Raw genomic sequence first — 16,189 nt, forward strand, 5'->3', positions numbered from 1 at the left:
AGTACACCTTTGGCTGAATGGAAATTTCTCTTACATATAGTCAAAAATGCTGAAACTGTGTATTGAATTGGAAAGTGATAAAAAATAAGTGAAGTTTCGAGGTTGCATGTGATTGCATGAGTACACAGGACGTTTTTAGCGAATAAAAAATAATTTTGAAAGACACGAGACTTATCTTGTATTTTATGCACTCTCTGTGTCCGAATTTCCAGAAGCTCTCTATCTTATGAAGTGTTTTAGATTAGCCGGAAAATTTTGTACGTACGTACAAGAAGTATACGATCTAAGTGGAATATTCCATTATTCTCTTGATACAACAGAAACGAAATTTACAGAACTTCTCAGAAAGTTGGTTTATTATTACCAAATTTATAGAATTAATATACGTTTATCATCTTTACATACCTAAGTCGTGGAGGTTTATCGTGCGTAAAAAATTAGTGTCGTTTCAAAGTTACATTTCGTACATTTTAAGCCTATAATTTGTAACGTACAAAACAATGTAAATTTGAGCTGTTTCTTATCTCCACAATAAGAAAATCCAACTTTACGTTTTTTACACAATGATATTTATGGAACAGTAATATCATATTATTGCATCGCTTGGAGAATGAAGTCAAGGTACGATGTGACCCTAGTGTAAACGCTGGGATACCCAGCTGTGCCGCACTTATAAGCATAAGACACAATACCTATTAAATACGAGGTTAATTCATGTTGTATCAGCAGTGGTCCGCCGCGGTCAGCCTGAAAGGATCGTTAAATTTTTAATCAAAGATACTGAAATATATCGATCGAATTGTATTGAAATTATACTTATATACAGTAATAATCTTCTATTGATTTGTGTATTGAAATACTCCAATTTATAACGTACATGTTATATGTATTTTGAGCAAAACTAAGATTAGAAGGAAATTAGATTAAATACCATAACGAGGTGTGAGAAGTGGGCAAAACTATTAAATTGTGTTTATCTATTATTTTTAATGTTTAAGACGTCGATTTGATGTTAATTCGAATCGACGTGTCTTCAGATACCGTATAGTTTGTAGTAACTCTGTAACTTAATTACCGTACAAGAATCCTCTCCACCCTGAGCATGTTCGGCGCATATTATACCATCAGTGATATCAGGTGCATTAGGAAATTTGGAATAAGCTATTTTGCATTCGGCGTTCTTAATCACTGGCATTTGTACTTCCATTAATGCATTACGTCGTGGTCGTCCTACGAAGAAAATAAGAAAGATATTTAAGACTGGAACTATTTAATTTTATTATAAAATTGATATCACTTACTATATCTTAATGCTCCCCATCCAGCAACAAGGGGGTTATAGCCGACGAAGTTGATCTTTCGTAGGGGCTCTTTCGTACAAATGGGATATACGTACCCTGAAAAATAAAAAAATAAATGAAAATGCAGGAAACGAATGACCAAAAGTATGAGAAAGAATTATACACGCTTTATGACACAATATATGTGTACAGTAAGAAATTTCAGGATATGATACTTCAGTAATACTCAATAGCATATATATATATATATATTTGAGGACTTACTCGAAAATGGCACCTCCTCCACCAATCTAAGAATGACAATATTATGATTGTGTATGTTTTCTATTCCATCCATATGTGCACAATGTGCTGCGGTCAAAACATGCCTAGCCGATATCAGGGAACCTCCGCACTTCCATAGTGGTTTGTCTGGGTTTCGGGGATTACGAAAACCTAATGCAGCGATCCATGGCCAAGCGCCTAAAATGCAATAGTCATAGTTGTGAATATACATAATTTTTTCTCACATAACGGGTAACAACGATTATTACCTATTCGATATTCGATCATACAGCAGACGATAAGTACATACGTACAAATACTCTGAAATAGAGATTTGATAAAGACAGAAATTAAATTTTTATTCCAGTGGAATACAAATTATTAAATAATTCTATATAATTTCTATTTGAACTATACTGAACTATAAAGTTCAAACGTGTAATTTCTGCCCTAACAGTTTTTGATCTCTATCCATATTATTACTCCTATATCAATTTTTTATTTCAAGCAAAAAGATACTCTTCCTAACATGAAGTAAAAGAAAGAAATAATTCAAGTTAATAAGTAAAGTTACTACCGATAAAATCATAGCATTATTATTTAGTCTAATTGAAATGTACATTGATGTGCTGTTTAATGCCTTTAAAGTTCATTCTTTGCAGTAAATGGCTTATTATTAATCGGAAAGAAAGACATAAAACGTACCAAGTTCAGCTGGTTTACCATCGACCACCCTGGTATGAGAGACGTTGCTAAAACCACAGTATGGTGGTCGCAAAGCCTTATACTTATACACAGTTTTTATTAAAATTTCTCTCTTCTCTTTGTTTGGATCGTTCGGACAGCAAACGATCGTAACATTGCCCTGGTATCTGCACACTGATCGTCTATAAAAATCGGTGGCTGTACGGTACTGTATCTGCCATATTTCTTGCAGAGGTTTACATTTTCTGTAGTCAAGGCACCTGCCTTCTTGATTGTCCGGTGTGGTACATTCTGGATCAAACAATTTTAAAACATTTATACAGTTCAAAGATGCGTAAGAAAGCGACACCGATTACTCAACTTTCGAAGTAAAAGGCCGATCAAGTCCACCGGATTGCCCTACAGACACGTATTAATCCGTAAGAGTTAGTCATCATGTTGATAATAATTATCTAAAGAAACTTTTCACGTGAAAATATAAAATTTTAATTGATTAGATATTGTGTTAGCCATACTTAAGAAAGAAAATGAAAATGAATGAAATGAAAGAAAAGGACTACCTTCAACCTCATGTTTTAAATAAACACTTTGTCAGTTTTGCGGTAAATAAATTCTTAGGAATTCAGGACAGTTTTTAGTGAATCATTTTGTTTCGACCGTTCGCGGAGAGACGCGATCGCGAGATAGCACGTCAACGAGAGTTGTAAGTTCCCGTTACGATTAAATAATCGACGCCACGAACTGATCGATCCCCTTATTTCGATTATGATAATAAGGGTAGTTCAACGAAATTCCACAGAATTAACACAAATAAATTAATGTTTATTTCAACAACTTATTAACTAGAAAGATATAAATGGAACAAAAAAAATGTAACTGCGTTTTGGTTGATAAGTAATGCGCGACATACCACATGTGTTGACGGTTCGACATCTCGAAAAGTTCTGAACGCCTTTCGATTTTTTTCGTTTTTTCTGGAAGGCGACCCCCACTACGTTCGGATCACGCCACATTCTTTTACGCGAGGTAAAATACGGGCCACGAGTCGACGTTTCTGGAAGTCGCCCTGCTTAATGAACCATGCGCTTGCCACTACAATGTTTGTTTGCCGGGCAGACACGACGATCCGTCTGCGACATTATAGTGCCGCGATCGATAGTTAAGAATATGACCTATGGTAAGCCGCATGGCGTAACATTCTCCCCCCGTTGAGAGGGTACCGATCAAACTAGGGAGGTGTGGTTGAAGTTCCCATCTTATTTCGTCTCGGTGGCTAGTTGTTCGGGTTTCTCGAGATCGGGTTGAATTGGCAGTGGGACAAGCCTTTTGACGCCCCGATCCAAAATGCTCTTTGCCGTCTGAACTGTAGCTGTCCGGATGACACCATCGGCGCCTGGATGAATCTTGATAACTCGGCCCAGAGGCCAATGCATGGAGGGAACGTTGTCCTCTCTGAGGATGACGATTGTGCCCTTTTGGATGCTGTGTCCACCCTTGCTCCATTTATTGCGGTTGGTTAGCTCGTTCAAATACTCCTTATGCCAGCGGTTCCAAAAATGTTGTTTAAGCTGTTGGATATGCTGCCATTTGGAGAGTCGGTTCGATGGAATGTCCCTGAAATCTCGATCACGTAAGCACATTAATGAATCGCCAATGAGGAAATGTCCGGGAGTGAGGGCTAGGAGATCATTTGGATCGGTGGAGATAGAAGTTAGAGGGCGGGAATTGAGGACTGCTTCTATTTCTATGATAAGAGTATTACGGTGTTAAGCTCATATGTTTCTGTTTCTCCACTCGCGCTGCGCCATAATATCCTTTGATATTTCCGATCCTCTGGTCGTACGAGGAATTGCCGATACATTTTCTCGATGTCGCCAGTGAGTACGTACTGATGAGCGCGGAATCTAATTAATATGCAAAATAAATTGTGAATTGATTCGAGAATATAGGATTTCCCCATTTTCATGATTATCGTGATTTTTGTATAAATATATTTTTTAAGATACTAATAATTAGGTACTTATAAATTAGTATTATCAATTATTTTGCATTTATAATTCCGCCTCTAGTATAAGTGTTAATTGAAAACTAACTTTATGTTTGAAAAAGTACTAGCAAAGTCGTTGAGTAACAAGCCACTGATGCTAACACAAATAGCATTGTCGTAATTAAATATTTCTAAATATTCATTTTTCATTTTGAACCTGTAGAAACAATTTATTATATATACTATTAGCTAAGTAATTGCATATTTAATTAAGTCGAAATATAAAACTTAGTTATTTTAATAATTTAAAAAATAAAAAACTGACAAACATTTCAATTTAATTTATGGTTGGAACAAAAGACAGTTATTTTTCATTAATTGAAATATTGCAATGCAGAGTACTTTCCAAAATACGCCGAGAGTATTCCTGATGGTGAAACGAGCGTTGCTTCATCGAACGCAGCTAAAGAAAACAACATCTATGTAGTTGGTGGTACGATGCCTGAAATAGGGGGCGATAAATTGTACAATACCTGTACTATTTGGGGTCCCGATGGAACTTTGATAGCAAAACACCGAAAGGTAAGTAATATATTCCTTTATGGCTTTGAATTTGAAAATATTGGGGCGAAGAAAGTGACTCTATCTAGGAATAATTTAGGAATATACATATGTACATACGTATACTATAACCAATTCTATAATTTACGGTTTATAAAATACGTTATGATACGGGAAACGCCCATTTTTGTTGTAATGTGTTTGTGTTGTATAAATTTTTCACATACTTAAAATATTATTATACTTATTTTTTCTCCTTTTTAAACATTATTAAATGATAGGATTTTTTAATAAAAGAAAGTGATAAAAACGCTGTCAGTTATTAAATAAAAAATAATTAAAGTTTAGGAGTTGGTAACTTTGATATTAAATTACAAAAGTTGCAGCAATAGAATTAGCGACCACATTTTTATGTTATTAGGTACATCTATTCGACATCGACATTCCTAATAAGATTACTTTTCGAGAGAGTGATTCACTCAGTCCTGGTAACTCCCTAACGACGTTCGATGTGAAGGGCTGCAAAATAGGTATTGGCATTTGCTATGATATTAGATTCGAGGAAATGGCACGCATTTATCGGAACAAAGGTACAGTAACTTAATCGATCAATACTTAACTAGCAAAAAATTAAATATCTTTCTTAAATATATTCTATATAAAATTAATATAATCTGTAACTCTGTATAAAAAGAAGCTTAATTTAAAAAACCAGTATATTTGCTGAAAATGAAACAAATAAAAGAATTAAAAGCACAATAAGAGGACTGTCCTCGCATATTCAGAAATGATGGAATGTGAACCGTGCAACTACGAAGTTAATTGGTATTCGGTGGCTTCATATTTCCTGCTTCTCTGGGTTAGGTTGCCAAATGCTGATATATCCAGCGGCATTCAATATGACCACTGGACCACTGCACTGGTCATTACTTCAGCGTTTCAGAGCGAATGATAATCAATTATACGTTGCCTGCATATCACCGGCTCGTGTTCCTTAAGCAAGTTACGTCGCATGGGGACATACACAGTTGACCAATCCCTGGGGAAAGATTCTTTACGATTTGGAAACTCAAGAGAATATGGCAGTCACCGATATCGGTAATTTACAGCTTAAAATTAAAAGCGAGAGATCCATGATGTAATTAATTTTTAGTCTCGTTAATTTATCGATTTAGCCATCTTCCTCTGTATTTGTTGAATTTATTAGTAAGCATTACTTATTACTTCGTATGTTTCTTTTTTCTATCAGATCTAAAAGTTGTTGAGGAAGTAAGGGCTCAGATACCTACATTTTCTCAGAGACGTACAGATTTGTACGACACTGTCTGTAAGAAGGAGTAACTCTACACTAAAACAGAAAATGTTTTTTTATAATATTTCTACTACGATATCCTTTTTTTGTGAATTATTACTAATTTCTTATCATTTGTACTAAATGAATGACTCAATTAAGAAAACCAAAACGTTATAAATAATAATCTGTATATTTTGTGTATCAACATGTAATTGGATATTATAATAATATAGGAATGCTATAATAATATAGGATAATAATATAGGAGAATAGTAATATAGAAAAAAACTACATGCTTTTAAACACCTTTAATATCGATCACATAAATTGTTATAATTCACAATGATTACGCATACATAAAAGACCCCTTGATAGTAAAATTTACGATCAAAAGGCAATTACGTATCGTTTAACAACATTTAATTTATAACACCTTTTAAACATTTAGACAGATTAACACATAACACTTCTTATATATAAACATCAATTCGAAGTTATCAGCTTGGAGAAATTGGTCGATTAATACCTGTAGATTGTCTGTCTCGATGAAAGACTTAAAGAGAGCAAAAACATGATAATGCCGCTAATATAATATTCCTTCTTTCTTGTATCTGTCTGCCTCTCAGGTCGTTTTACTAATTACAATAAGTAATTTCGCCTTCTTTGCGCTCTCTTTTAACGCATTCGAGACCGAAAGAAATTCATATCAGTCAGTAGGCAAGGGTATAGTATACATATTTTATATATAACTTATGTAGTAATGTATATATCATGTTAATTTCATATTTTTTTCAATATAGAATTATTATATATATATATATATATGACTGTACATAATACATTATAGAATAACATAGTATATAATTTTATATTTTAAAAATATGAGGCATACTATTTAAGATTGTCATCGATTTAAAATCAAAGTATGAAAAGGATACCCTGGAGAGAGTAAAACACAGAATCATTCTAACTAAACATTCAAATCGTAGCGACACCTAGGTATCGTCTTACAATTAAATCTCGGTCTCGAATGGATTAAAATGAAATACATACTTGCAGCTTCAACATCTTCAATATCGAGAAGATTCAAACTTTACAAATAAATGTAAATTGCGATGTAAAACAACGCGATGTAAAAAGGGAAAAAGGAGGAAAGAAGGAACAGGGAAGCAAAGAGAAGAAACGAATTTTTCATTTTCTCTTGCCAGGAATATAAGATGCTAAGTAATCTTCCTAAGTAATCTCCTCCAGCTTTTTCTAGTTTGATCAATAATTATTAGTACATGTTAGGAAAACAAATAGAATTTTTGTTCTCAAGCGAGGTATAATCTAAATTTTGTATGTACACAAAAATGTTAAATATCTGTAATAAACATGGTATAATCAATTTTTTTACATAAAATTATATTGTATAGGCTATTGTTATTTAAACATTTTAAATTGGATGAAGAAAAAAAATGACGCAAATAAAACGTAGGACATTTTAATTAAAGAGACTAATATAGAGATTTATCTACTTAACTGTGATTAAATCATCTCCACTTAACGCTCTACCTCTTCTATTAATTATGCTTCGTTAAACTATGATTACAGAGGATGGGTTTTTTGATAAAATGACATTCTGACAAATATATATAGATCGATATATATAGATATAGATAGACAAATATATAGATTCTTACAACAGTAGTTATGAATGAACAGTAGTTATTGTATCAATTCCGTTCTTCAGAAGCTTCATTTGTGAAAAGACAATTCGCCAGAATATGGATTCACTGTAGTTATAGCTATAGGATTTCAATCTAGTTGACAGACTTGCTTTACGTAGAGAATATCTGTCTCTTGTTCTACCTTATCGCGATTCTCTCCTCATCTTATACGCTTTGTCGAGCAAAGTAATATTGGCATATATCTCGGCTCGGGTTACAATCATTAGTTTCCGCCTAAACGGTTAGAATCACATAGCTCGCGCTCTACTCTCGTTTATTCAACATTCAGGCCATATGGTCGCATGCGACGAGTTTTATGTTAATTCCGACCGATTACAATACCTTTCTTTCGTTTACAAGGAACGACGAGACTGGCAGTTGCGTGATTTCCAATGCAAAAGCCGCGATATCTGCACGATAACCTAACCTCAACCGATTTTGTTGTACTATTCTTACGTGGACTTCGTTTGTACCACTTTCGTAACAAAAATAGAATACGTAGAACACAGCATTCCGTTATGCGATATTGTCGATTCCTAACATCCGAAAAATCAGAGATAATTATTTCCCTACAGTTGTACATTTGTGTGAAAAATTACGAACGTAAAGTTGTTTGGTGCATGCACAGTCCTCCCCTCCGCTGCATTTGCGTGGACATGCTAGAAAGATTCACTTTTCCACGGTGAAACTGTATGTATTATAATTTCATTTTTACAAAGGTCGAACATCCTACTATGCATAAATTTAATATTAATATAAGCAGGTTTCGTGTTAAGTATTACATCTGACGTATAAGCACACGTGTGTACGAGCCTTGGTTTTAAATGTCTTATAGTAGACACCGAAAAGATTATTCAGTTGGATATCTGACTCAATATCAATATTTTACTAGGAGATAACATGTTAAGAACACGTTGGTGGATGGCATGGGAGATGATGAATGAAGACATACTTCTGTGAGATACATAAAATAGTAGTCAGAACGTATTTTGGCGCTTGGGGACAGCAACAGCTTTTTTTTTTTTTTTTATTTATTTGTTGGAATTACAATCAATTCTCGCGTTGAGAATTTTCAGTAATTTTTCTGGCGTGGCGCAGTGACATGGCTGTTTATTTACAATAAGTTAATACTTATTATAGATAGGTATAATTTATAAGTATTATAAGTAAGTGCATTAGCTTAATTTGGATAATTAAATGAATCTAACGTTTAGGTCTAGCGGGTAGTGCCTCTTCAGCCTGCGAATCTGGTCCGTCGTATCGAGTAGTCCAGTGATTAGGGGGTTTCGGTGTTTCTTGACTCTTTTGCTATATCTGTCGCTATATTTTGCTATTTCCTCTTTGACTGTAGGTATCTTGAGGTCGCGATGGATGGTTTCGTTGGTAACATACCAAGGTGCGTCTATTAAGGCTCTTAGCGTTTTCGATTGGAATCGTTGTAGTATTTCGATGTTGGAGTTACTTGCTGTTCCCCATCGCTTCCTATATCCCTATATTCCGTACTTGCTTCGCTTGGTACTTTTATAATTTTCGCAGTTACAATAAAAAATTTAATTCTTAACAGATTAAAGATTTAACCTCTTGCTTTATAGTGTACAATAATTTTTTTTTTTTTTTTTTTTTTTTTTTTTTTTTTTTTTTTTTGTATAGGTTATGTGATCCATAGTTTGAGTAAGCAGTACACACACACACACACACACACACACACACACACACACACACACACACACACACACACACACACACACACACACACACACACACACACACACACACATTTACGTGACAAGCTTTCATTTCAATCTATATTTAAGATTAATATTTTATCAGTTTCTGTTCGTAACAACATCGAAGTAGTCAATAAGTTTGAGGAGTATAATTAAGGAAGCTATGAAGCAAGAGGTTAAGAACAAATTCTGAAAGAGGTTATGTACAACTCAGTAGTACTGCTTTACATTACTTTGCGAATTACTTTTCAAGCATAAAAATAGTTTAACAGCCACTTATAGTTACTTCCTTACCATTACATTCATTAAATTCGTTTGATTATGTAAACTAAATAACCACGCTGACCAGCCTCTTATTTAAAATAGAATTATTTTGTCATATATCCAACAGTTTACTTTCTCTTCGTAAATATTATTAATAATTTTATCAATTTCGTATACTTCCATCCTTCGTATAAGTGACAATAAATCAGAAGAGCTTCATAGCAATATTGAACAACATACAGTCAACTACAGCACCATTAGATACATCCACCATACAGTCAACTACAACACCATTAGATAACAGCAATACAATAGATTATTATTTTCTACGTGTCATTGATTCATCATCATCATTTTCCATTTTTTTAGCATATGTAAAAACGTATCTGACGTAATCTTACCTCGCTCTTTGAGTACAAAAATCCATTCAAATGAAACAAAGGGAAAAGAAATAAGAAAACAAACACTCACATACGAATCTTCATTACATAACTGTATGTACTCCTCGAGGTATAATTACTCAGACACGTTACAGCGTACCTTCTTCGTTCCCTGATGGCTGATGTTGATCGTTGACGTTTATAGTGAAAGAATTTCGTCAACGGCGCCATCTGGATCCCTGTTGAAAAATTAAACTAGCCGCAACAGCACCATTAAGCTCATCACCCAGAGTAGCTTTTGTTGCTGAGTCGTGGAGGAATTATTATCATCAACGACATAAACTTTACCAGTTCCGGTAACGTTCTTCAGATGGTCCAGGCATTCGAACTCGCAACATCGCTTTCCAAGACGAAATTTTTTGCATGTCTGTAGTAAAAAGAAATCGATCAATTGTACAGATCAATCGTCACTCGACTGCTCGAGAATTCAGATCATCCAGAGAATAGAATAGAGACGTGGAAAAATGTAGTGCGATCATCGCAGTGGGAGGAAATAGGGGGATAGGGACCAAATGAATGAACGAGATGTTAAGGACAACTGACGATAAGTTCTTCTTTTGTCGGGAATTGCATGTTTGTGAATGGTTTGTGGGTGGTTAGGTGGAGAGAATTGAAGAGTTTGGAGGTGACTGGAAGAGTGTTTTGGGCAAGGTAGATTGCAGAATGGTTGCGGTAGCATTGTGTTAATTATGGGTTTGTACATGTAATCTTTGTATGTATCACTACATACAACCTAACGTATATTTTTAATAATACATCAGAGTTTTAGTTATTTCATAGCTATGAATTTTATACTCTATAATCTTGACGTTTTATTTCACAGAAGCGTTTGAATATCCATAAAAATTAAATGAACCAATGTATTCATTATCTTATAGAGAAGATATATTATTTTTAATTATGTTCCAATTATTTATCATGATCCTGATTTCCTTATTCTGAAAATTTGAAAGGAAGTTTTGTAGTTTGATACTTTCAGCGACAAAGGGTCAATATTGCTTTAGTATATTTCGTCACATATACATGTATATCTATATGAATTGAGGACTGCTTCTATTTCTATGATAAGAGTATTACGGTGTTAAGCTCATATGTTTCTGTTTCTCCACTCGCGCTGCGCCATAATATCCTTTGATATTTCCGATCCTCTGGTCGTACGAGGAATTGCCGATACATTTTCTCGATGTCGCCAGTGAGTACGTACTGATGAGCGCGGAATCTAATTAATATACAAAATAAATTGTGAATTGATTCGAGAATATAGGATTTCCCCATTTTCATGATTATCGTGATTTTTGTATAAATATATTTTTTAAGATACTAATAATTAGGTACTTATAAATTAGTATTATCAATTATTTTGCATTTATAATTCCGCCTCTAGTATAAGTGTTAATTGAAAACTAACTTTATGTTTCAAAAAGTACTAGCAAAGTCGTTGAGTAACAAGCCACTGATGCTAACACAAATAGCATTGTCGTAATTAAATATTTCTAAATATTCATTTTTCATTTTGAACCTGTAGAAACAATTTATTATATATACTATTAGCTAAGTAATTGCATATTTAATTAAGTCGAAATATAAAACTTAGTTATTTTAATAATTTAAAAAATAAAAAACTGACAAACATTTCAATTTAATTTATGGTTGGAACAAAAGACAGTTATTCTTCATTAATTGAAATATTGCAATGCAGAGTACTTTCCAAAATACGCCGAGAGTATTCCTGATGGTGAAACGAGCGTTGCTTCATCGAACGCAGCTAAAGAAAACAACATCTATGTAGTTGGTGGTACGATGCCTGAAATAGAGGGCGCTAAATTGTACAATACCTGTACTATTTGGGGTCCCGATGGAACTTTGATAGCAAAACACCGAAAGGTAAGTAATATATTCCTTTATGGCTTTGAATTTGAAAATATTGGGGTGAAGAAAGTGACTCTATCTAGGAATAATTTAGGAATATACATATGTACATACGTATACTATAACCAATTCTATAATTTACGGTTTATAAAATACGTTATGATACGGGAAACGCCCATTTTTGTTGTAATGTGTTTGTTGTTGTATAAATTTTTCACATACTTAAAATATTATTATACTTATTTTTTCTCCTTTTTAAACATTATTAAATGATAAGATTTTTTAACAAAAGAAAGTGATAAAAACGCTGTCAGTTATTAAATAAAAAATAATTAAAGTTTAGGAGTTGGTAACTTTGATATTAAATTACAAAAGTTGCAGCAATAGAATTAGCGACCACATTTTTATGTTATTAGGTACATCTATTCGACATCGACATTCCTAATAAGATTACTTTTCGAGAGAGTGATTCACTCAGTCCTGGTAACTCCCTAACGACGTTCGATGTGAAGGGCTGCAAAATAGGTATTGGCATTTGCTATGATATTAGATTCGAGGAAATGGCACGCATTTATCGGAACAAAGGTACAGTAACTTAATCGATCAATACTTAACTAGCAAAAAATTAAATATCTTTCTTAAATATATTCTATATAAAATTAATATAATCTGTAACTCTGTATAAAAAGAAGCTTAATTTAAAAAACCAGTATATTTGCTGAAAATGAAACAAATAAAAGAATTAAAAGCACAATAAGAGGACTGTCCTCGCATATTCAGAAATGATGGAATGTGAACCGTGCAACTACGAAGTTAATTGGTATTCGGTGGCTTCATATTTCCTGCTTCTCTGGGTTAGGTTGCCAAATGCTGATATATCCAGCGGCATTCAATATGACCACTGGACCACTGCACTGGTCATTACTTCAGCGTTTCAGAGCGAATGATAATCAATTATACGTTGCCTGCATATCACCGGCTCGTGTTCCTTAAGCAAGTTACGTCGCATGGGGACATACACAGTTGACCAATCCCTGGGGAAAGATTCTTTACGATTTGGAAACTCAAGAGAATATGGCAGTCACCGATATCGGTAATTTACAGCTTAAAATTAAAAGCGAGAGATCCATGATGTAATTAATTTTTAGTCTCGTTAATTTATCGATTTAGCCATCTTCCTCTGTATTTGTTGAATTTATTAGTAAGCATTACTTATTACTTCGTATGTTTCTTTTTTCTATCAGATCTAAAAGTTGTTGAGGAAGTAAGACAAGACGAAATTTTTTGCATGTCTGTAGTAAAAAGAAATCGAATCTGGTCCGTCGTATCGAGTAGTCCAGTGATTAGGGGGTTTCGGTGTTTGTTGACTCTTTTGCTATATCTGTCGCTATATTTTGCTATTTCCTCTTTGACTGTAGGTATCTTGAGGTCGCGATGGATGGTTTCGTTGGTAACATACCAAGGTGCGTCTATTAAGGCTCTTAGCGTTTTCGATTGGAATCGTTGTAGTATTTCGATGTTGGAGTTACTTGGACAGCAACAGCTGGTGATACTGTCATACACCTCCATTTATAAACTTTCGAAAATCGATGTGACCTTCAAACTTTAGTGTATTCTGTTTCACAGCACAAAATGTTTCCGAAACGTACGTTTATTGTTACAATAAACTTGACTAGTGGCTCTGAAATACTATCCTTGAAAAAACAATGGGGAAATTGGAGCAAAAGCAGAAGGAAATAAACAAAGACCTTGTTGGTTCGTAAAAATAAAATATGCTACAGGAAAAACTTTTTCCAACGGATTGAGATGCGACAAGCTTTAAAAGCTATGACGCGAATCGAGCGTTTGTCTACAAGAGCGCATTTTCGGTGGATATATATGTCGGAATGACATTGGGGATAGGGTTGTCGGTGTTTGAGGAGTCTTCATTGAAGGTAGCCATCGTTGCGGTGTAACGAAGATACGATTTATTGACACAGGTATGAATAACACAGGTTTGACAATCTACCACGGCGGTGAGACGTCCGCGACACTAGTGACAATGGTCTCCGGTTCGATAACGAATCCGCGGCCAACGGGATGACAGATGGGCGTTCTCGCTGAATCTAAGTCTGATTCGTAAAAATAATTGCTGAGCGTAAAGACGTTACTCTTTGGTCGACGGGAGCGCGTAAAAGAATGCCCGTCCCGTCCCGATGATGCCACAGAGGAAAACTATAATGGGGTGTGTCTAAGGACACGAGATCATCGGATTCGTCGAGGAAAGCCTTCGTTTAGGAAGTAAGGGAAATTGACGTTGCTGCTAATTGGTCAATCTCCATATCGGTGGTTAGAAAAAGATGGTAGCCGCCCTCGAGGGAAAGTTGCTAGTGGGAGACGTCGCTCGTTGAAAAATATGTCTCCCCTATCTTCCCGTAGTTGGGACAAAGACTGTTTGTCTGTTTGAAGGACTTTAGTTAACTAAACCTTAAGATTTATAACGGGCCCTCGGGCTAGCCGAACATGTACTGCGGAGACGCATCGACATCTGGCAATCATCTTACTCGAAGAATAGGGTCTGCGTGTGGCGAGCCACGGGACAGAAACCGTGGGAATGTTTACTGTCGCGTGTCGCCACGAATATTTCTTTTAAGGAGAGCTATAGAATTACTCCATACCTTTGTTAGGCAAAGCGTTCATCCCTTGACCGCGGCTACGTTGGGCGACAGACTGTCACCTCGAGCCAAAGCTCACCGTCACTAATCTCGAACAATTACAATCGGATTGAATAACTACAATAGTTTAGTTACAGTTATAGTAGACTTTAGATTGCAATGTTGCGGGGCTATCCAAAGGTTCCGGTGTCCTTTCATCTCCGACATATAGATATACATGTATATGTGACGAAATATACTAAAGCAATATTGACCCTTTGTCGCTGAAAGTATCAAACTACAAAACTTCCTTTCAAATTTTCAGAATAAGGAAATCAGGATCATGATAAATAATTGGAACATAATTAAAAATAATATATCTTCTCTATAAGATAATGAATACATTGGTTCATTTAATTTTTATGGATATTCAAACGCTTCTGTGAAATAAAACGTCAAGATTATAGAGTATAAAATTCATAGCTATGAAATAACTAAAACTCTGATGTATTATTAAAAATATACGTTAGGTTGTATGTAGTGATACATACAAAGATTACATGTACAAACCCATAATTAACACAATGCTACCGCAACCATTCTGCAATCTACCTTGCCCAAAACACTCTTCCAGTCACCTCCAAACTCTTCAATTCTCTCCACCTAACCACCCACAAACCATTCACAAACATGCAATTCCCGACAAAAGAAGAACTTATCGTCAGTTGTCCTTAACATCTCGTTCATTCATTTGGTCCCTATCCCCCTATTTCCTCCCACTGCGATGATCGCACTACATTTTTCCACGTCTCTATTCTATTCTCTGGATGATCTGAATTCTCGAGCAGTCGAGTGACGATTGATCTGTACAATTGATCGATTTCTTTTTACTACAGACATGCAAGAAATTCCGTGTTGGAGAGCGATATTGCGAGTTCGAGTGCCTGGACCATCTGAAGAACGTTACCAGAACTGGTATAGTTTATGTCGTTGATGATAAGAATTCCTCCACGACTCAGCAACAAGAGCTACTCTGGGTGATGAGCTTAATGGTGCTGTTGCGGCTATTTTAATTTTTCAACAAGGATCCAGATGGCGCCGTTGACGAAATTCTTTCATTATAAACGTCAACGATCAACATCAGCCATCAGGGAACGAAGAAGGTACGCTGTAACGTGTCTGAGTAATTATACCTCGAGGAGTACATACAGTTATGTAATGAAGATTCATATGTGAGTGTTTGTTTTCTTATTTCTTTTCCCTTTGTTTCATTTGAATGGATTTTTTTACTCAAAGAGCGAGGTAAGATTACGTCAGATACGTTTTTACATATGCTAAAAAAATGGAAAATGATGATGATGAATCAATGACACGTAGAAAATTATAATCTATTGTATTGCTGTTATCTAATGGTGTTGTAGTTGACTGTATGGTG

The 16,189-nt window shown here is 34.9% G+C and overlaps 2 protein-coding genes across 3 annotated transcripts in view; both read right to left on the reverse strand.

Annotated features, from left to right (window-relative positions):
- The window catches only part of LOC126877110 (venom serine protease Bi-VSP-like), a 119,837-nt gene that overhangs the window by 87,796 nt on the left and 15,852 nt on the right, over positions 1-16,189 (reverse strand). The gene's annotated exons all lie outside the window — the stretch shown is intronic.
- Positions 285-3,883, reverse strand: LOC126877111 (venom serine protease Bi-VSP-like). Its single transcript, XM_050639945.1, has 5 exons — positions 3,181-3,883; positions 1,566-1,763; positions 1,302-1,397; positions 1,076-1,230; positions 285-747 (listed from the first exon to the last, which is right to left on the reverse strand). Exons 1-5 carry the CDS (start codon positions 3,281-3,283, stop codon positions 592-594), a joined length of 708 nt encoding a protein of 235 aa, XP_050495902.1. The 5' UTR covers positions 3,284-3,883; the 3' UTR covers positions 285-591.

The sequence above is a fragment of the Bombus huntii genome, unplaced genomic scaffold (assembly GCF_024542735.1).
Source record: "Bombus huntii isolate Logan2020A unplaced genomic scaffold, iyBomHunt1.1 ctg00000122.1, whole genome shotgun sequence".
Classification (NCBI taxonomy): domain Eukaryota; kingdom Metazoa; phylum Arthropoda; class Insecta; order Hymenoptera; family Apidae; genus Bombus; species Bombus huntii.